At 40.8% G+C, this 23580-nt stretch overlaps 1 protein-coding gene across 1 annotated transcript in view; it reads left to right on the top strand.

Moving 5' to 3' along the window:
* Positions 1–23580, top strand: part of ALK (ALK receptor tyrosine kinase) — a 635008-nt gene that overhangs the window by 376162 nt on the left and 235266 nt on the right. Inside the window, exon 5 of the mRNA XM_075064275.1 lies at positions 13639–13766. Within this exon, the coding sequence (XP_074920376.1) occupies positions 13639–13766 (128 nt within the window). The remainder of the gene's footprint in view (positions 1–13638; positions 13767–23580) is intronic.

The raw sequence follows: 23580 nt of genomic DNA, 5'->3' as shown, positions 1-23580 counted from the left end.
TACCACTGAGAACAGTCTAGATCCATCCTCTTTGGAACCCCCTTTCAGGTAGTTGAAAGCAGCTATCAAAGCCCCCTCATTCTTCTCTTCTGCAGACTAAACAATCCCGGATCCCTCAGCCTCTCCTCATAATTGAAGTACTGTTCCTATAAAATATTCAATACAAAAAAAATCTATAACAGGATAGATAACATGGTTCCTACATAAGTAAGAAGATGCACAGCTTTCTAAGCCATCACCCTCACTTCATTCAAAGTCATGCTAAAGACTAAGTTCTGCCCCAAAGCCTGCAAAAACTAAATAAATTCAATTAAAAAAAGAAAACTGTTTGTTCATTACTAAATACACATCCTCCACCCACCATCAGGTCTCTCTTGTTGATGCTTACCTTCACTTTGCATCATATCTACATTCTAAATTGTGAGGGACTTCGTCTAACTTATTTATACCTTGTACCACACCTCGCATATATCTGGGCATGATACAAATAAAAATTAGTAGAAGGTGCTTCTTCAGCTCATAAGAAGATCCAATGTGTTGTAACTGTTGTGATGCTCTGTACCTCAGGGGAACACCCTACATCCCCATGTTCATACTTATGAAATGATTGTGTGGTATCCATTGCAAAGTTTGTCATGTCGAGTGTCTTCGGAAGGCTCATGATATATTGAGCATTGTTGTTATAGGTCATAATTTCATGTATATAGTTATGAGACTGAAAATGTATCCTCATGGCTTAAAGCAAGCCCAGACAAAAACTCTCCAAGAGCAGAGGCAGTTCACACCTCGTCAGGGCAGGTATGGGACAAACTCAACCCAGCCTCATGGGAACAAAGGACACTGGCCTAAGCAGCAACAAGAGAATCTGTTAGACTCTTGAGGAAATCACCCCCCTTCCTTTGGTCAGTTTGGAACTGTGATGAGGTAATGCTCACCTGACTCTGGAGCGGGGGTGGAGGCAAAGCCAAGGGGGAAGAAAGGGCATGACAAAAGGGAGAGACATTTACCATACTCTTCCTCTTTCTTCCACTCACATCTACAGACACCAAACCAAGCGACTGAAGCACTGATTAAAGGGGAGAGCCTGACTGAAGAGCACCCAGCCAGCCTGTGGTAGGAAGCATCTAAGTTTGTAAAGGCACTGAAAGCGTTAAGATCAGTTTAGAATGTTTTTTTATTTCATTTGACTAAATCTGACTTGTTATGCTTAGATTTTAAGTGATTATAAGTCAGTCTTTATAGTTAATAAATCTGTTTGTTTATTCTACCTGAAGCAGTGTGTTTGGCTTGAAGCATGTCAGAGGCTTCCCTTGGAAGAAAAATCCTGGTACATATCAATTTCTTTGTTAAATTGACAAACTCATATAAGCTTGCAGTGTCCAGCAGGTATAACTGAACACTGCATGACAGAGATTCCTGGGCTTGTGTCTAGGACCGGAGATATTGGCTAGCGTCATTCAGTTGCAAGTAGCTGGGGGCAGCTTACATTCTAGAGCAGGGTTTCTCTAACGGGTCACCGCTTGTGTAAGGAAAGCCCCTGATGGGCCAGGCCGGTGTGTTTACCTGCCCCTCTGCAGATCTGGCCAATCACAGCTCCCATTGGCCACGGATCACTGCTCTGGGCCAATGGGAGCTGCTGGAAGCAGCGGCCAGTACATCCCTCGGCCCACACTACTTCCAGCAGCTCCCATTGGCCCGGAGCAGCAATCCGCGGCCATTGAGAGCTGCGATTGTCTAGACTTGTGGACGGGGCATGTAAATATGCCAACCCGGCCCACCGGGGGCTTTCCCTACACAAGAGGCAATCCCTGTTTGAGAAACACTGTGCTAAAGGCTGTGCGTGAACAGCCTAGGAGTGGGGGTTCTCAAAGCAGAGCAGGGTAAGACTGGCTCCCAGAGTCAAGGATTGGAGCGACCTAGCAGATCTCTGGTCCAGATAACACCAGAGAGGAATGTCACAACTATGCATTGGGAGATATCTAAAGCAATGGTCTGGGAGGGATGGCATCAGACGGTAACGACTTTGTCAAGAGTTCTTTACAGACCTATACTGGATTTCAATGAGTCATCTGGAGACGAACAACTCTTTGTCCTCTTACACATTCTCTGGGCCAACCAGTTCTCTGCTTAATCACTGATCCAATTTATTGATATATTGTTCTGAAATATACACTATTAAACCTACTAACCTCTGCACACTAATGTATCCAAAGGGATATCAAAGTAGGTATGTGCAGTATCTATTCTCTGAAGCAAAACCTTCACTCTCATTCAGCTTTCCAGCATTAAAATATTTTATTATAGTGTTAGGCCCATAAACTGTGAGCTAATGTGACATTTAAACTCCCATTTAGCCCTAGTCTGAAATTTCACCTCTGCACTCAGTAATGACAATTTCCTTTTAATTGGTCATCCAGATGCTGCGCCAGTTCAATTATTTCATTGGTCTTCTCCTCTGGATGTCTGACTCATGTTACGTCGTTCTGAAGCCTTGATATTGGCTTTTGGTCCAGGTCTGTGATGAAAGCAAGATTGTTTTTGACATCAATGGAAATAAGACTCTGTTAGATTCTTGAACAGTGTGTGATCTCCTTTAACAGTAGGAGACACTCTGTAATATACCCTGCAGTATCTATTCAAACTAACTGCTAATGAGGAAAAAATGGCTTGAATGGAAACATAGTCCCATTTCCTTGTTCAGCCTAGGAAGATAGGGAAGGCTGTTTCTACTCATGCTTTGCATAACCTTGGTTCTAAATTATTCTTTGTAGAGGAACATAGGAATTTATAGACTGGATAAGGTCAGTAGCCCATCTTGTCCAGGGTCCTGCTAGTGGCTAATGTATGATGAATCAGAGGAAAATGTAACTCCTGCCAAAAATGCTCCTAGAAAATTGTGCGATGCTGTCCATCAGTTTGAGGGGATGGAATTTTTTTCTAACACCACAAAGGCAATTAAATTATTCCCTGAAGCATGAAATTTAATTACCCTTATCCAACGCATCATGGTTAAGGGTCTTTAGCATAGGACTAGGAATTGTGAATTCCTGAATACCAATCCCAGCTTTGCCATCAACCTTTCTATGCCTCAATTTTCCCACATGTAAATTGAGGATAATACTCGCTTAACTCTATAGAGAAGTTGTCAGGAATCATTGGCTGATGTCTGTACAGTGCTCTGAAGATGTAAGAGGTTATATAAATGCTAAATGTGGCTATAGTAGTCTTGGCTTATATACCACCAACAATTTGTTGCAGTCTGTTTACAGAATTCAGTTTAATCTCTGTGTTTCATTAAAGCAAATATAATCAGGCTTATGTGTAAATGGGAAGAAGAGTGCAAGAGGAGGTGGAGCTGAAGAGCTCTCATGCATTAGAGAAACACACTAAAATCTCATGAATTTGAAAAAATATATATATTTTCACTTAACCAAGGAAGGAGCCAATCACACTGGGCCAAAAAAATATATTTGCTAGGCATGCAATACATTTGCTAGTACAGCACAATATTGAATTTATATAAACTGGAATGCTCAGAGACAAAGATCTTGTAAGGGAATCTTAAAGTATTCCTCAAGGACATTTTTTAGAAATACCTGCCCTTTAGTGAAATTTTCTTGAAAATCTGTTTCTTCCTCATCCGAACAACCACTATTGTCTTCATCCATATCCCTCTGACCTCTCATTCTCTCCCTGATATGTCTTTTCCTGTTATTCTCATCTTAACTCCAGATCTGATTATCTCCCATTGAAGTCCATTAAAATATTGCGAGTTAAACTCTGAGGCTCTATTTCTTCAGTTACTCATGAGATTAAGCCTCTGCAGTACTGAGGTCATAGTTTGTAAACTCTTCAGAGCAAGAAGACTCTTTTGTACTGTGTAGATAATTTAATAAAATAATTAGTGTAATCTCTCTAGCAGGGATTCTTCATCAGCCTCTCAAGAAAGGGCTAAACTCCAGTCCATAAGAAAAAAGCCCTATAGAATTTAATAGACAAGGATAGTTCTCCTACAGGTGAACTTTGTTTGTTTTTGTGTCATCATATAGAATTTACAAGAAAATTCTATATCTACTATATGATCATGTGGGATGGTTCACAAACCCTATGGAAGGGATGCCATTCTCTATTAAATTCTCTGGGCTTAATTGTCACTCCTCCTCCTAATACCTCAGCCCTGCATGGCTAAGGATCTTTTGTGAGGGCTCTTCACAACATCAGAGCATACGTAGGAAGGAAAGCAGCTACTGCCAGGCTGCTGAATCCCATTTCCTTGCACGTACGTGACTAGAGGCAATAGCCTGATGTGACCGCCTCAAAGGGATGGTTCAGATTGTTTCCTCCGTGGCACAAACAAATATTCGATTGCAACTCAGTCACAATCTCATTCATGCCCAGTTTCTAGGGCAAGGGAGCTATGCACTGCTCCTGGTTTACAATCTAGGCCTAAAGATTATAGAGTAATTTCTGTAGGGCCCTATTATATTTCTGCAGAACCCTAGTAGTTTAATCTCTATTAAAATAATATAGGACTTCTTGAAGGAACAAAAGTCAAGATATCACTGCAGCCATCCCTTCAGTTTTGTGGCAGAATTTTAACAGAGATCTCCTATAAGATTCCAAGAATCCCTTCCAGCACATCCCTTAGCAAAAAGTCCTGTAGCATTTAATAGAGCTAATAATAGATTCCTATGGAAATTAATGGTCTGAACCAATGCCTGTTGAAGTCAGTTGGAATGTTTGCATTGACTTCTGTGGGCTTTGGATCAGGGCCTAAGCAGAGCTCTATAGATAGTTTTTAGAATACTATCTAAAAGACAGCAGGATTCCTGCTATAGAATCCTATAGGATGGCTTAAATTTTCTACAAAATGTTATCAATTGCTATTAAATCCTATATTAAACTGGTATCACTATCCATTATGACTTTTTTTAATGTAAAATGTTGATGGAACAGGGACTAGTGAGGCAAGTAGTTTTAACTGAAACATAGTAAATGAATGCCCATTTTCCTCCTTTCTTTATTCAAGTGTTCTCCAAGTGGAAGAGTTCGATACACAATTTCTGATTTGTGCAGGGGGGAGTCCTTCTGTGTTAATGCTGCATCCGTAGGCAGCAATATATTACTAACTGCCTCTTTAGAAAATAGCTCTTTTCCAAAAACAGCTAACCAGTGCCCAGGTTCTTGTATTTTAAGTAGTTTTAAGATCAATTCATTGAAATAAATGTAATGTGGATCACTTAAAATAATCTCAGGGCAATGCAGGGTAACATTAACATACATACAGTTTGAGTTAATGAGAAAAAAAGTCTACAGAATTTTCTGTGGTTCATTCATAGTATTTTCTCTTTTCTGGAATTTTGAGAGAAATCATGGCTGCAGCCCAAATAGATCTAATTTGTTCACACCTAATACAGTATCAGTTGGTAGGCACAGATTGACTAGAGTCTGGATGATTATTGACTGCTATAAACCACTTTTAATCATGGAACCGTGTGCAAGAAGGGCATAGTTCATTTCTTTCCCAAATTCCCAAGTAGAAGGAGGGAAGAAAAATCTCTTTAGTAATCCTGGTGAGAATGTTGTCTTTTTAATCCTCTCCTTAACAAGATATGATTTTTAAGGAGCAAGTTTTAACTTTTCGAAGTACCTTAATGATTCTGGGTGTGTGTTTTGATTTGAAATACTCTAACCGCAGCTATTGTTGTTGCATTTAATTGTATAGCTCTCAAAAGTGTGCAGAACACTTTTTAACAAAACAAAACAAAAAAAGAAAAAGAAATGGGTGAAGTCCCTGTCTGGAAAATCTTAGGTTCTGTTAACAGGCATGACATAATAGGCTAAAAAACAAGAGTGAGGGTTGAGGTGAGGAAGGACACAGGTTTCAGAAATAAACTGATTATCAGCGGAATCTTAACTGTGGAGATTTTTAATTTAAAAAAAAAATTGTTTATTCTGTGGTCAAGGTAGACGAAGTGAGCCATAAGCAGAGATCTGAGGCCCTGATTCAGGGACGCACTTAAGCTTGTGCTTGTCACTTAAGCATTTAAGCACATGCTAAAGTGCTTTCCTGAATAGGGATGCTAGCCTGGATAATAAGAAATTTGTGACTTTCCAGACCCAAACTGGGAGGGCATTCTGGGTGAAACGCATACACTTCAAACGGCCTGTACAAGGACCATGCAACATTTAAGCCCCCTTTTTGAGTGTTTTAGTAGTGACATGGGCCATGTACTGGCTTTCAGAGCAAGAGTGAATTTCACCCTTCATGCACAGAAGTCTTGGGAAAAATCACAGAAGTGATTGTGTGAGAAGAATAGATATATGGGGGATTGAAGATAAAATCGTTGATACGGTTAAGTATTTTATTACACCTCTACACTGAGGAGGTGTAATAAATATCCCAACAAACCAGTGTGTGCACATACATATGGGACAGGGATTATCAAAATCCTCTAAGTATGCAGTCAGACTGGCATATGTAGGGCATGAATTTTTCAGCTTGAGATTCCATTTCTGGCTCTAGCTGATCATTTTTTCAGAACACCCTGCTTCCCAGAAAGTATCGTGGCTGCTTGCACTCAAACGGCTTGATGCTCATGTTATCCAGAGAAGCATGCAAAATGACATTTAATGCACTAGTGTTTTGGTCAGTATTAATTGGTAATATAACTCCCCAAATTAAATACTTTATGAACAACTGTAGGGGGTCTAAAATTACAAATATCTCCCAAAAGTCAAGTTTTTACCCAAAAAAATCGTATTGTGTCCACTGAAACTGATGCTTTGAATAAGCAAAACTAGTGCTTGGGAGCTAAAAAAGAGCTGGATTGTAACTGGGAGGTTTGGGAAGAGTTGGGATTGTGGGAATACTTAGGATAGTTTGAGAGGTGACCATAAAGACTTAACCCTGTGGTTGGTGCTGTGCAACCAATGCCATTAAAGTGCCCAGCATTCTATTCCCATGACTGTTCTCTTCTTCCTAAAGAGTGTAGAGCAGGCAACATGTTTGGCCCATGTTGGGGACTGAGGTTCTCTTTTAGTCCTGCAGTGATCCTTCTGGCTATGGAAGACTGGCACTAATGAACTCTGAGAGTCCAGTTCAGCCCTTCTACAAGCACTTGCTCCTCTCAGACTGTGACATGGGCCCTGGTGGCATCTGGATCTGGGTCTGAAGTTTTCCAAAGTTTGAGAATATTTGGATCAAGGGTTTTACTTTGCTCAAATTCTTGGGCAATGTCAGAAAATCATGACATTTTTAATCTGCATGTTGAGCTGTTGCTTATATTCTAAATGTTAGAACTATTAAAATGAATTCATCCCTGGTGTAACTCTAGTGACTCTACTGGAATTACAACAGTGTTGAATTTGGCCCAATGTGTATCAGGAGGTAGCAGTCATTGCTCAATGTCAGTCCTGCTTGGCAATCTCTGAGCAACAATGTTCAGAGCCCAAGCCTGGACGAGGACTTGAGATTGTTTCCAGTGCAATAGCAGGACAAGGAGATGGAGCCACCGTCCTGTGAACAATGCCATCATTCACATTAGAAGACTTTAAATTGTGGCCTCTTCTGCTGTTTGATAGGTGTCCAGGTAGACACTAAAGATCTCAAAGGATAAAGATTAGGGAGATACTCCTGGCTATCCTCTCTTGATAAAAGAGGTTTTAATACTCATTGCTACATGTGAGTTATTGCAGTGTGCCTTTTTCCATTCAGCCGTTGATGTGCCAGTATTTAATTCATTGTTTTGTAAAGCACTTTGGAGGATACTCTTCAAATAAAAGGTGTTATGTGAATCTGAATCTTGTTTTACTGTATTCTGTTTGTAGGAGCAGAGAGGGTTACATGTACAACAGTTATTGAGCACGACTCTGCATTGGAGATTTCCCCTCTTCTTGCCTAAATAATAGTTTAAGCCCCTTTCTGCTACCTTGATAAAATGATTTCTAAAGTGTCACAAAAATGTAGGCTGCTGTAATAGTGTGATGGAAATACAAATAGTTAACCTACCAACAGATATAATTTACCCTACAGCATATCCTGCTACAGGTCAAGAGTGGGGGTGAAGGTTGTTTGTTGGAGGCGGGGGGTTAGATTTTTAGAGGGAAGTTGGTGCTGTAAAAACATTCATGTGTGATAGATCTAGAGCATGATGTCTGGTCTGTATTTATAGAACAGCTACACTGTGGACCGTGAATCTTTTCCCATTCTGATCCACCAATCTTCCTTTATAACGATAGACTTCTAGGCATGAGGATAGCTTCTCTCCGTTGGATCGTTCACTCCTTGTTTGATGTCCCGAATCAATCTGCCAGTTACTGTCATTTTTAGAGTGTTTTTTGTGATGTGCCCACCTCTCTACTAGGAAGAGGACTGAGAATTACCCATTTTTTTCACATAGATTACTTGAGCCTAAAAAAATCCATTTCTAGGAAGTTGCATCACAAACTCTGAAGAAGGTTTGTAATGAATCTGGCCTCAAGTGAGCCTACCCTTCCTCTGTCTTGAATTCCAGTGACATAAAATATCTGCTTGGCCACAGCTCTGAAAGTTAATAAAGTTTCAGTGGTAAACTATGAGAGACCTGAGAATTTCAAACTGAAGTTATTGCACCAGTAACTCAGAAAAGCAATTCCTAAAACTCTTGACACATTTATCCAGAGGGTTAGCGGTAGCACAGAAATGGAAATCATTGTTGAAGGCCACTGTGTACTTGGAATTAAAATCCATCAGTCTTTTGAAACGGTGAGGAATGTTTTTCATGATATACAGATGTTCCTGTATTTTTTCAGAGTAAATTATGTCCAAAGCTGGTTCACCCTGCTTGTAGCTAAATTAGTTACCTTTTAGAGATTAAAGGGACACTGGTCAGATGGCTTTAGTCTCCATGTTTTTGTTTTTTTTAAAGAGATGGGTGGGAAAAGAGAGATGGCTTAAAGAACAGCATATATAAAAATGCTTCCATGATTTGATTTGATTTTCTTTAATTTCAGCGAACACAGAATTTATTTTGCAAGGAATAGTAGGAGGAAGGATAAGGTGTATATAGCCTTTATTGATTTAAAAGCTGCCTTTGACTCTTTTGATTGTCACTCCTTTGGCTGTGTCTGTAAAGTTACTAGGGTACCTAGAAAATTCCTCAATCTTCTTGTAGAAATGCATTGCTAAAGTGAGAGCTGTAACTGCTTAGGTAGTAGGATGTCCAATTGGTTTGAGCACAGTAGTGGCATCCATTCAATATGTGTGGCTGCCCCCAAATGATCTGTTCAACTCCATTATTGACTGAATGATGGAAGCCACCACTAGCTGCATACCCAGGTGATACTGCATGACTTCTATATAATAGACCTGGAATATGAGAATGATAGGGCTATATTCACATCCTCGTGAACTAATCTCATCAATGCCCATAATTTATATATGGAAGAAGCAAGTAAGCTTGGACATCAGGTCACCTGGAAGAAGACCAAAGTGATGAAGGTGGCTAATGAACCTCTACTCCTACCCATCATAATCGATGGACAAGAATTTGAATTCATCAATTCATTTGAACATCTTGTCTCTGTTTACACCAAGGAGGGAAGTCACCTTGCTGACATGAAACATCAAATCAAAAAGGCTATGGGTGTTATGCACACTTTTGGGAGCCTGTGTAATGTCAACACCACATATCAACTCAGATGTGTATCTATCAAGCAGCAGTGGCTTTTGTCCTTTTGGATGGCTCTGGGCCACCATAGGAATGTAAATACACCAGCTGGGCACTTTCAACAGGAAGCCGTAATGATGTATTGAAGGCATATGATGCCTTCATCACATTATAAATGAGGAGGTGAGGCATCAGACCAACCAGCCTCCAGCGTCTCCCAAAGTGACAGTGTTGGCTCAGGTGGCTTGGCCATCTGCTTCATATGTTGGGGTCCATACAAATTCTCCCACTTTGTTTGATCCAACAAAAGCTTGATGGAGAAAACTTGCACACAGCCTTGCACATGCTGGAGAGATGTTGTGGCTTCCAACTTTGCCCCCCTCAGCCTTAACATAGAGCAGGATGCAATGCAGGCAGGAGACTGGACTCTCTGGAAAGGGGTGATCCGAAGTGTGTACTCTACATTCCAGAAGCAGGGAAATAAATGAAGATTAGTTTGATGTAAATGTCACCACAGGCGCCAACTTTTCTTGGCGTTGGCGCACTCCGCTCCCTCCCTGCCCTTATTGGACCCCTCCCCAAATCCCCACCTTGGCCCCACCTCTTCCTCAAGTGCACCGCATTCCTCCTCCTCCCAACAACTGTTTTGCAGCACAAATGGTGGGAGGGAGGGGGGAGAAGCAGGACACGGTGGCACACTCAGGGGAGGAGCTGGAGGTGAGCTTGGGCAGGGGGTGGGGCGGGGAGCTACAGGTGAGTGCAGAGCAGGAGTCTGTGCTTATGAATGTCACCTTATAGTGGAAGCCTCAAAACAAAACTATTGGGCTGGCACATGAGAACCAGAAAGTGAAATTGACCATAAACAAGAAATGATACCGAGCAGTCTAGTGTCACTATTCATGCTGAGAAGAAGAGCAAAAAATGAATCAAATGGCATAAATGCTTAAAAATAACATTTTCTTATTTAAAAAAAAAATCAGAGAGTTCAATAATCTAAAGTGGTGTTAGTAGGTAGATGGGTAAAGAATTTAAGATATTCTAGCAGACCCAAGACCTCCTAAGAACTTCGCAGTTGTCATTGTGCAGCGTTTCATGGCCATTAGTGACAGTAGGGGATAGAACGCATATCTTCTTGCTCCAGAAGCACTGGCTATAACTGCTGGAACTAAAGGAGAATTTATTTTATTTATTAACAATGTAGAACCTGTGATACACAGTTAATCAGTTCTGATTCTACACAGCATGGGGCAGTGGTGCACACAAGTATTATTATGAGTTCGTTAAAATAAATAATGTGACAGAGAGAGAGATGATTTTATTTCCTTTTTGGGATGCTGTTAAGCTGGTAATGTCGCTTGAAAAATATGTCAAAATTTGGGCAAGTTCTTATCTGATTCAGAATCCATGTAAATTGTGTAATTTCTTTTCTCAAAAACATCTGCTCCAGTGCTCTTTTTACTAAAGATAGATAAATTCCTATGTCCAGCCCACTTGACAACACCATAATAACAAACGGAGATGAAATGGAGCAATTAGGGATCTTGATAAGGAAACTTCTGTTTCAAGAGGCAGTTATGAAAGAGCAACTGCTTCTAAACTTTCTTGCAACTGACCCCATTAAGTTAATCTGAAATAGTTATAATATTCCTCAAAAATGCCTAATATTGCTGTTTCAAAGTGTCCTAAGGAAGCACAATATGTTTTTGTTCTGTTTTAAACAATTGCAGCTGCGATGTATTGAGAATTTTCTAACAGGCTTTATGGAACACCTGTTCTGTTTGTTCCCAGATGACCAATTACAATAAGCTTAAAAGGAAATCTTATATGCTTTTATCCATTTTTTGTTCTGGTATCCTGGAAGAATCTATGAAAGGAAATTTAAAGAACAGGGGAAAGGCCTATACAACAGGGCTACAGAGTTCCTCATCTGTATTAATGGTCTGAGTATGGTCAAATGGGTAGTGACCAAAAGTTACCATCATCCAGGGTACTGAACAGACTCATGTGAAATGAGTTGGTGGGCCAGTCTAGCTCCTACAGTATGAATATTCCTGTCACAAAACATCCTTTTGCACCTGTCACTAATTGGTATCTTTATTGACAACCTCTACACCAGGGATAGGCAAACTACCGCCCATAGGCCGCATCCAGTCCACCAGCCGTTTTAATCCAGCCCTCGAGCTCCCACTAGGGAGCTGGGTCTGGAGCTTGCCCCACTCCAGTGCTCCAGCCAGGGAGCAGGGTCGGGGGCTGCTCTGTGTGGCTCCCGAAGGCAGCAGTATGTCCCCCCTGCAACTCCTACGCATAGGGGCAGCCATGGGGTTCCACTCTGTACATTGCCCCTGCTCAGAGTGCTGCCCCCACAGCTCCTATTGGCTGGGAACCGCAGCCAATGGAAGCTGCAGGAGCGGCGCCTCTGGATGGGGTAGAGTGCAACAGAGCTGCCTGGCCGTGCCTCCGTGTAGGAGCCTGAGGGGGGGACATGTTGTTGCCGCTACTGGGAGCCACTTGACGTAAGTGTCACCCAGATTCTGCACCCCTGAGCCACCCCCACCCCACCTCATCCATGCCCCAACCCCCATCCCCTTCCCACCTTCCGAATTCCTCGGTCCCAGCTCAGAGCACCCTCCTATACTCCAAATCTCTCAGCCCTACCCCAAAGCCCGCAACCTCAGCCGGAGCCCTCACCCTCCTGCCGTTGTCTGACACTCCCTCCCACACCCTGAACTCCTCATTTCTGGCTCTACCCTGGAGCCCTCATCCCCAGCCAGAGCCCTCACCCCCTCCCGCATCCCAACCCCAATTTCGTGAGCATTCATGGCCCACCATACAATTTCCATACCCAGATGTGGCCATCAGGCCAAAAAGTTTGCTCACCCCTGCTCTACACAGTGACTAAGGGTGGAATGAGCCACAGAGAGTGAATTGTCCATTCATGCCCTTTTGTTCCTAAATATAAATCTGTATTCCCTGTAGGTCAGGATTGTGGCATGTTTGAGGGGAGGAGGGAGACTCACATTGTTACGGCTTGTGTTTATACCTGTCCTGTAGACACACGTCAGGGCCAAATATAAGGGTGATGTGCTAAGATGCTGAAAGTTGCATGTTAAGTAAGTGCCACAGTATCTAAGTAGGTGTAACTTTGATGCTGAGTGGCTGGGAAAGTGGAGTGCAGCAGCAAAAACAAGAAGTCGGAGGGTGAGAGGTATGCATGTAAGGGGTTGGTCTTTAATTTTCTTCCAGCCTCTCAGTGAATGCAGTATTAAGCCAGGATAGACTCAGGCTCCACTGTTCCCACTTATGCTTGCTTAGCAACACGTAACTTACATTGCCTTACACATCATTTCTGAATTTGGACCTTAGTCTCCAGGGCCATAGTCAAGTTAAAAGAAAGAAAAGTACAAACTAAGGGAACAGTACAGACAGGGAAATGGGCAATTTTAATTTTAAAACTCATACGCATTTGGAGTTCCAACCAGCTACATAGAGGCAAAATGCATTACATCAAACAGATATAAAGTCTGGGAGATACAGCTATTCAGCAAACCCCTGAGGATAACTTATTGCCTGAATCTGTGTAACAGACGTTGTTGGTGGAAGGCAGGAAGGAGTGGTATTTAGAGAAGGCATACATATGTGTGACAGATTTCACAGCTCACTTTGCAAAGGAAGTTGGGCTCCTTTTAAACAGCTGCAAGACATCTGCAAGAGATCTCAGAGCCGAGAAGGGTGGCAGCAGAGAGAGAGAACTCGTCATTAGCTGATGTTATTCATTTGTCATGACATCTCCACGCTTTGGAAAAAAAATTCTTAGAGTTTATTTTTGCAGTCTAAGGAAGCAAAGGCCACTGGTGGGGCATCATAGGGGGGACAGTATGATAAGCCATGGGACGAGCTGCTATGTTTGGACATGTGTGCCTTGTAAAATAGCCTCCTTTCTTACCACTCTTGTCCTGTGTTGTTTCCTTTTGCTTTGTGATGAGACCAGATGGGTGCTTCTGCAGAAGAGAGTTGGACACCTTAAGAAACCTTTTCGGATTTCACTGGAATATGTTGCTAGTGGGAACAGGAGTGTAGCTGCCATAGACTCCTTTGCACTGAAGAACTGCAGTTCAGGTAATGTAGAGTATTCCATTCTTTCAAACTCATTGTGTCTTGCTACCATTTTAAGCAAAAAGGTTTTTGTCAATTATGCAATCTTCGTATAGTAAAAAGTTCTACTGTAGCTAACTTAGTCTCCCCTAAGCATTCAATGCAGTACATGACATTTTAGTTTTCTGGGAAGTTTAATGATAGCACTTCCATTAAATACAGGCTGTATCCTTAATTCAAGCACTTCACTTCAGTGTTTCACCCCAGAGGTGGCCACATTTCAATTTAGCTGTATGTACACAGTTTGTGAATCATGTTGGAATCCTCAGGCATTATATGTAAATGCAGAGGATTATTGGTGGTAGTACTTAGCCTATTGTTTTTTGTGGATTTTATTAAAATATGTCGAGAAATATGTATTAGGAAAATTGATGAAAGTTTATTTAAATGTGTTCCTTTTTCAAACTCTCAAGGACAGAGAAATCTATTGAAGCCTATACCTAATTTTGATCATTATTTGTATTGCCATGCTCAAAAGCGTAGTTATGATTACAGCCTTGCTGTGTTAGCACTGTACAAACACACAGTAAATTGCTATCAGTTCCAGGCAGAGAGAACATGTGGTGCTGAACATGCAAGGTACATCCAGCTGTGCTGCTGAATGTGTCGTGCTGTACATACTTGCCATCCCAATGAAGATAATGGACAACCGCAGCACAGTAGAGGACTGTCGTCATCAGTATCAAGGTTAAAAAGAATGTGTTTTTAGGCACTGAAAGAAAAATAAGAGGGGCCTGATGCTTATTCAAACACCTAGCTGCTTCAGTAATTTGTTTCAACAAGAAATGCTACCCCATGATTTCATGACATGAAGGTAAACTATGGCCATGTACTTAACACAATTAATATTAACAAAAAGAGAGAAGAAACACAAGCCAAAATAAGGAAAGAACAAGTTCAAAAGTATTTAGATATGGTAGATGTATTGAAGGGCTTGATGAAATTCACCCTAGGGTACTTTAGGAACTAGCTAAAGCAATCTTGGATCCATTAGTGGTCATCTTTTGAAAACTCCTTGATGATGGTGAGACTGGAGAAGGGCAAACATAGTACCTATCTTTAAAAAAGGGAAATAATAGTGACCTGGGGAATTTAACTTCAATACCTGGAAAGATACTGGAACAAATTATTAAACAATCAGTTTGTAAGCAGCTAGAGGATAATAGAGTTGTTAATAATAGCCAACATGGATTTTTCAAGTATAAATTATTCCAAACCAACCTAATTTCCCCCTTTGACAGGTTTACTAGCCTAATAGGTGGAGGAAGCTGTAAATGTGATATATCTTGATTTTAATAATGCTTTAGACACAGTCCCCCATGACATTCCCATAAGCAAACTAGAGAAATATGGTTTAGATTAAATTACTATAAGATTGGTGCAAAACTGGTTGAAATACTGTGCTCCAAGAGTCGTAATCAGTAGTTCACTCTCAAACTGGGAGCATGAATCTAATGAAGTCCTGCAAGGCTCAGTCCTGGCTCGGATACTGTTCAATATTTTTATTTATGACTTCAATAATAGAGTGGAGAATATACTTCTAAAATTTATGGATGATGCCAAGCTGGGAGGGGTTGAAAGCACTTTGAAGGCCATGTTTAGAATTCAAAATGAGCTTGGTCTGAAATAAACAAGATGAAATTCAACAAAGACAAGTGCAAAGTATTAAACTTAAGAAGGAAAAATCAAATGCAAACTACAAAATTGGGAATAACTGGCTAGGCAGTAGTACTGCAGAAGAGGATCCAGGGGTTATAGTGGATCACAAATTGAATATCAGTCAACAATGTGATGCAGCTACAAAAAATGCTAATATCGTTCTGGGGTATTGTGACTGCCCCAGGGTACAAACTGGACTTCAGAACTGTGGTGTCCTCTGAGTTCTCCAGACCAAGGTGTCTCACATTGCTTTGCAAGTGAAAAGCAGCCTCCCCAGGCTTTGCTCCCACACAGCCATCAGCATGTAAAGGCACACGCAAGGTTACATGAATGCTTTCTCAGCCAATCACAAACAGCTGCATGGCAACACATGCATATCCCTCAGCCCTAGCCTTGCACACCAGAAATGTGCTGCTGACACTGCTCAAGACCCCCTTGGACAGGGCAAGCTCTAATAAGTCTGTCATTTTATCAAAGAAAATGAATATGCCCCAGCCCTTTTTAAACTGAGCAGAGATTCCTCAATCACTTCAATCAAAACACACTGGTTTAGATAAAAGAATAAAACAAGTTTATTAATTGAAGCAAGATAGCTACATTTTAAGTGTAGATAAGTGATGCAGCTATAAAAAGTCAGAATTGGTTACAAAAGAAATAAAAGATAACTACAGAGTCTTATTCCTAAACCTTTACCAAGCTAAGAAAAAAATTAAGCAAACAGCTTTTTTCACTACTTTGGATGTTGCAAGCAGTTCATGGTTGTTAGTATACAGGCTGGATTGGTTCCAGCCAGGGAAGCCAATCTCCCCAGTTCAAAGTCTTTCAAGCATTCTTGTTGCCGTAGAGATGGGAGAAGAGAGAGGTGACCAGTGGCCTTTGTTCCCCCTTTTTATGTCCTGACATTTTTACTGGAAAACTCCTTCCTGGGTTATGTGGTCAGGCAGTTCTATAGCATACATGACCTGCCAGCTGTCCTTCAGGTGAACTGTACTTTTCTTGTTTACAGCTCCCCTGCTGATGAATGACCGGTTAAGCAGACAATGCTCTTAGCACCTGACTGCGTGTTGGCTACCCCATTTGTTGTCTCTGAAGAGCTAAACTGTGGGTGTTACCTCAAATTACAACATGCTCCAGTTACAAACAAATAGCAAAATCTAATATCACCATATACCATGCTGATATATACATTTTAACAGGAAAATGATGGTGACCTGATACCTCAGAAGGCATATTTTGTACAAAGTCTATCATAATTTTGTAAAAGTGGTGACCATAGTAATGTAGACTGTCACAGGTATATTAACAGGAGTGATGTATGCAAGACGTGGGAGGTAATTGTCCCACTGTACTCAACACTAGTGAGGCCTCAGCTGTAATACTGTGTCCAGCTCAGGGCACCATACTTTGGGAAAGATGTAGATGAACTGGAGAGCAACAAAATGATAAAAGGTTGTCATAAGGTATAATTCCAAAATCTGAACCTTAGCGTCCAAAATTTGGGTACCTGCATGAATTCCTCTAAGTTTAATTACCAGCTTAGATCTGATAGCACTGCCACCACCCAAAAATATAGTGTTTTGGGGCACTCTGATCTCCCCAACCTTCCCTGGGGACCCCAAGAACCCAAACTCCTTGGATTCTTAAAACAAGGAGAAATAAACCATTCCCCCTTCTTTCCCCCTCCCAGACTTTCCCTCCCTGGGCTATCCTGAGAGTTACTGATCCAAACTCTTTAAATCACAATACAGAGAAGCATGTCCCTTCCCTTCCACAAAGAGGCAAACAGATTCAAGGAAAACAGAGAGAGATTCTACCTCTCCCCTCTCCCGTCTCCCCCCACCAGTCCTAGTGAGTTATCCCAATCCCCTGGGATAAAACAAGGGAAACAAGAAAAAAATCAATCAGGTTCTCTAAAAAGAAATCTTTTAATAAAAGAAAGGAAAAGTAAAGAATTATCTCTGTAACTTCAAGATGTAAATATACAGGGTCCTAAAGCTTACAAACACTAGAAGAACTTTCCCCCCAGTACCAATACAAAATCAAAATATTCCCAGCAACTACACATATAAAAGTTAACCAGCCAGATCCACAATTGCAAATAGAGTAAAACAAACAAAGAGCCTAAACCGCCTGTTTTTACTTACTATTTGAACAGAAACTGAGAGAGCCTGTAGTAATGTCTGGTCTCTCAAAGACCCCCAAGAGAAGAAAAAAAAAGTGGACAAAGAACACACACAAAAGCTTCCCTCCACCCAAATTCAAAAATATCTTGTCTCCTGATTGATCCTCTGGTCAGGTGTTTGGTTCCCTGTTTGTTAACCCTTTACAGGTAAAAGAGACATTAACCCTTAACAATCTGTTTATGACAAAGGTTTAGAAAACCTGTCCTGTGAGGAAGGGCATATTTAGTCATGAGAAAAGAAGTCTGAGGGGGGACCTAAAAAGTCTTCCAATACAGAAAGGGCTGTCATACGGAGGACGGTGATCAACTGTTCTTCATGTTCGCTGACAGTAGGACAAGAAGTAATGGGCTTAATCTGCAGCAAGGGAGATTTAGGTCAGATATTAGGGAAAACTTTCTAATTATAAAGATAGTTGAGCATTGGAATAGGCTTCCAAGGGAGGTTGTGGAATCCCTATCACTGGATTTTTGAACAGCCCACATAACATGTTGTGGACCGCATATGCAGCCCACAATTGTAAATAGATTGAGAACCACTAGGGTAGACAAACACCTGTCAAGGATGGTCAGGGAGGTTTACTTGGTCTTGCCTCAGCATAGGGGGCTGGACTTAATGACTTCTCAAGGTCTCTTCTAGCCCTATCTGTCTATGATTCTATAATGTCCTGCTGGTACTGATTCAGATTATATTTCCATAAGCTCTCCTTTCCTGGAGCCAACAGTCCATGCAACAACTGAAAGGTAGCCTTAGCTGAGCCCTAATCAGGCAATAGAAGGCATTGTGGCCCTCTGAATTATTGATGTCAGTGGCAGTGGGCATACAGCATTACCCAAAGCAAAGATTTTCAATTGCTTTGAAGAGGGATTGACACCTTTCTTAAGGTGACTGATTTCTACTATTGGGGCTATCAATATATATTGTGAACCAGAAGGGGAATGAATCTGCAGTTATATGTATGGATTTCAAATGGCTGGCTACAACCCTACTCATTAAACATACACTGTGTACTGTGTACAGTCCATATGGAATAAGGCCACTTATTCTTTTTCATTAGCTTGTAATTAAGTCTTTTGTAGGCAGCTTAACATGTGCTACCATATCCTCTTACTAAAGAGAAGCCAGCGATGAACAGTAGCAGGTGATGACCTTGGGGTAGGGGAGGGAACAGGAAAAGCAATAAGAAAGGATGAACCTAAATGTACTCTTTCTGCAGCTGTTTGGATCCTATCAGCAACTTAAGTGCTTAGATGCCATAATAACCAGTGTAGTGTGCTTTATAGATTGAAGTGTTTGGAAAATAACATTCTGAGCAGAAGTATTAACAAGCAGTTGTCCAATGACTTAAATGAGTCTCTCTTTCCCTAAAGAATAATATTTTTAAAATTGCATATATTTAAACATAAAGGGACAAAAACCATTTTTAGGAAACAATACTGAGGAAGATAAAGATCTGGATCTGAATTAGACATAAGGTGAGTTTTGAATGAAGTTAGAGGTTTAGGGTTTGGGTTTAATAATAGAGAGATCTCACAAAATCTTGATCCTCAAAATAATTTTCTGATATTTTCAGAAAGATGCTTCTCCTGTGAGGTTTCTGTCATAATGAATATCAGAAATCTCAACTCATGAGATTAGCACAATGAGGCCCTGGTCTCTGACTGGGGCTCCTAGGTACTCTGATAATATAAATAATAATTTCTCCAGTCTTGGACAAAAACATCACTAGAACTGAGATTTTGGCTGCACCTGAATTGGAAAATATCCCTTCCCATTTGAGAGCCAAATCTTCAGAATTGAAGCCAGGGCCGCCCAGAGAATTCAGGGGGCATGGGGTCTTCCCCCGCCACCAAATTGTCACCGAAGACCCAGCACTTCAGTGGTGGGTCCCGGGGTGGAAGGACCCCATGCCGCAGGTCTTCGGGGCACGTCGGCGGCACGTCCCGGAACGGAAGGACTCCCCACCGACGAAGACCCAAAGCGGAAGAAGCTCTGGGGGCCCAGGCCCTGCGAGAGATTTCCAGGGTCCCTGAAGTGAGTGAAGGACCCCACTCCAGGGGCCTTGAAAAACTCTCATGGGGGCCCTTGGGGCAAATTGCCCCACTTGCCCTCCCCCCTCCCCCCATTGGGTGGCTCTGATTGAAGCTGGATCTCTGAAATTTGAAGAGGTTTTGGATTGAACTGTCTGGCTCAGTCCCATCTCTGCAAATTGATGATGTGGCAAGTATTTTTAAAAATAGCTTGTCTACCTCTTGTCCTAGGGATCCTTTTGGTATGGAGAGCTGAAAATAAATAAGATAACAGGCAGAAAAAGAATTGAAGAAAAGAGAGAAACAGACCAAATTCTGCTCTGTGTTCCACTGATGAAAAGATGGTGCAAGCCAAAAGAGTTACTCCAGCTTTGCACTGGCAGAACAGAGAGCAAGATTTTTATCATTGATGGGGAGAGGCAAGCAATGCAACAGTAGGTTATTAGAGTACAACCTCAATTTTCTAAACTGATCAACTAAAACTCCTGTTTAACTCAAGTTTAATCATGTCCCACAGGATCATATTGCATTAGTACTATGTCTTCACTGTGCTCTGCATCTCCAGACCCTCCTCCTCCTCCAGTGCTAGAAAGCATTAGAAAACCACAAGCATTTGCTCTTAACTGCATTTGAGATACTTTGAGCCTCAGAATGCAGATGCTTAACTGGCCTTGGTCAATTCACAATGACAAGGGAGAAGATAAATCTAACAGTTGGGGGCTTTTTAAGCTTGCTATATCATACCATCCAGAAGTGCACATAACAAATCTATGACACCATTTCATCTCGTTGTTCTAACCCAGTGATTCTCAAATGTTTGTACTGGTGACCCCTTTCACATAGTAAGCCTTTATTTAACACTATTATAAATGCTGGAGGCAAAGTGGAGGTTGACAGCTCGCAAACCCCCCGCCCCCATAATAACCTCACAACCTCCTGAGGGGTCCCTACCCCCAGTTTAAGAACCTCTGTTCTAACCTGTATTTATTACTACTACCACCACATCGCTCATGTATCTCTTCAGTCCCACTGATTTCAATTCATGAAGAGCTCTGAAGCACATGCTTATGTCTCATTGACTACAGTGAGACTTTAGCATATGGTTAAGTACTCTTCCTGATTACGGATGCTTTCCTGAATCAGGATGTCAGGTTCTGATCTAAAGCCCATAGAAATTAATGGAAAGACAATGCCCATTGCTTCAGTGGCTTTTGGATCAGGTCCTGAAACTGGTAGCTTCTCCATAATAGTGAATTGCTGCCATATCCTGTATTAAATGTGAAACAAATTGTGGTAGTGTGTAGAGCAAAATAAGCAGTCCCCTAATCTTAAAAAAATATTTACTATTTAGAACAGTAGATGCCTCCAAAGCATGCATGAACAAATAAATAAAAATTGCTTACCTATTACAATTGCAAAAAAGTAGCAGCTGACATTAACTCTACTATAAGAACTTGTCCATTCTCTGAATACAGTGTACTGTAATTGGTAGAGCAATATTTTGTAATTAATGGCAATTTCTAGTAATAAAAACAGTTAATTTCTGAGTAATGTATTGATGTATTAATGGTATTTAATGATTTTCTACTAATATTTTATTGCATTTGTTAAGTAATTAATTTGGTAAGTTAAAAACTTAATGAATTTAAAGTGCTTAATTGTAAGTAAATGAGAAGACATTTTTCTTAATCAGGGAAACTGAACATTACTAATTATTTTTACTTAAGTATAGAAGGAGACAAAATTGTTATAAAACATGTACAATGTTTAGTGCTATTCAGTGTCAGATAAAAGTAGTTCCTCAGATATATGGCATGTCTGAAAGGAGGAGACACTTAGCTTTCAGGTTTTCATGTTTAGAAATCAACCTGGAAAAACATATTAATATATTCTTGTTGTTGCAGTGGGGGGAAGAGAGTGTCTCAGTTAACATCTTCAGCATCTCAGCAGTTGCTTTTTCAATTGCAGCTTATGTGCATGAAATATATTTATTACATTCAGAGCTACTAAGTAGTCCCATAGGGATCTCCAGTTAGATTAAATAAAACTTTCTAAAAATTAAGCTGAAAGTTATTATATATCTAAAAAATCCAGTGTAGAAAACCTTAAGACGAAAGAGAAAGGGGAACAAGCATTTGACCCCAGGGAATGATATTCCTGTGGAAAAAAGGGTGGCAAAATAAAGAAGTTGGAGAATAATTTTGAAACCCATATGAAAAACTACAAGCAGCCAGTGAATGGACTTTCCATGTTTCCCCTGATAAGTAATCTGACAGCTGGGTTTCTGAATGAACTGTAATTGGCAAATGAATTTTGCTGGATGTCTAGCCCAGAGGGGAGTAACAATAATCTGATAATGGCTGGATCCAATCAGGATGGCGTACAGATCTGAGTGATTAAGTCAATGTATGTTTCATGAATATTCAATCAAATAAAAACTGAGTTTGTTTCACTTGCGTTTATGCCCTGTTTGCATTCACTTTCTACAAATTTTCTAGCAAATAAATATGTTGGCAGGGATGTTTGTGGAGTCAGTGAATTGAAGTGAATGACAGTGAGCATTTTGTGTGTCAAAAGTTAATTCTAACTCATAAATGTGAGTATGCCTACGGAAAAATCTGCTTGTAAGAGTTATCCTTATCCAGTCAGAGAGCTGAAGCAATACTGTGTGACAAATGTGTCTGATCAGAACTTACACTGTGTGAAATGTAAATATTAAAGCCTCACAACAAAATGCTGGCAACAAATCTAGGGGTCAATAATTATTCATAGAAAGTTCTAGTGAATTGTTTTCTAGTAACAATTTCACGTGAGAGTATTATAAGTTGCTTGCAGAAAATTTATAGAAAGAGGCTAAATTAATCAAATTATGTGCAGTGAATGATTTGCTCAACTCTAATTATATGACCGAGAGAAGATTCTTGCTTCCAGTGGGAGCAGACACACTCTTTTGGTATGGTCTGGAGATCCGTTGCTCAAGGCCCTTCTGACAGGAGAATTGCTAACAAACAGAGCAATGCGCACAGACCATGTTGTGAACCTGTTATACAAACTGCTGTGTGAAGAAAGGGGGAATCCTGCATCTGAAAACAGCATCTCTGTCCATGTATTATTACAGTTCCAAAATCAAATTCTGCCTTCATATTTACAGCCCTGTAGCTCCACTGAAACCAGAAGGACTGCATGGGTGTGAAGGTGGGAAGAATTTGGCCTTGCCTGGTATCATCCAGTTGCCCTAAATATTGAAGAAGTGAGAAAGTGGCATCCCTTTTTTGTAATAAGGGATTTACAGAGCAAAGAATTTAACTGGATATTCACCCTTACTACAGAGGTACTATTGAGTTAAGAGTTTGACCCAAAGCTTAGTGAAGTCAGTACGAGTCTTTCTGGGGACTTCAATGGACTTTGGTTCCAGCTGCAGATGTCCTGCATCTAAAACAGAAATTTGGCAGATTGGCTGTTTTTTTCTTTATAGTGGGCTGAGCTATTCTTATAGTTCTATTGAGTTGGTTCTCCTGTGGATCTAATTTGCCTAAGTAAGTGTTTGGAAAGTCTTTGCTGTTTGTTTGCCTTCTAAAGCTTTGGCAGTCAGGTCCTTCTGCTGCTCACCTTCACTCCCAAGTATAGCAATACTGATTATTCTGATTCTATGTTCTGTTCCGGTAATAATCCCTAGCGCTTTAGCATTTTGATCCATTAGGGACGTCATGCTGTGGACAGAGCTACTCTGTAGTTGTGAGAACGCAGTGGCCATATGGAATGAAGCTGCAACTGTTGAACGGTTTCCACTGTGGTTTCTGTGTCTGTTTTAGGCTAAATAAAGTAAATCTACAACACTGATGATCCTTTTATTTTTCTTTTTTGTTTCCATATTGTTAAATATTAATGACCAGAACAATAAAAAACTTA

This window comes from Chelonoidis abingdonii, chromosome 3 (genome assembly GCF_003597395.2).
Source record: "Chelonoidis abingdonii isolate Lonesome George chromosome 3, CheloAbing_2.0, whole genome shotgun sequence".
Taxonomy (NCBI): Eukaryota; Metazoa; Chordata; order Testudines; family Testudinidae; genus Chelonoidis; species Chelonoidis abingdonii.
The sequence above is the reverse complement of the archived record's forward strand: the minus strand, read 5'-3'. Positions and strand labels throughout refer to the sequence as shown.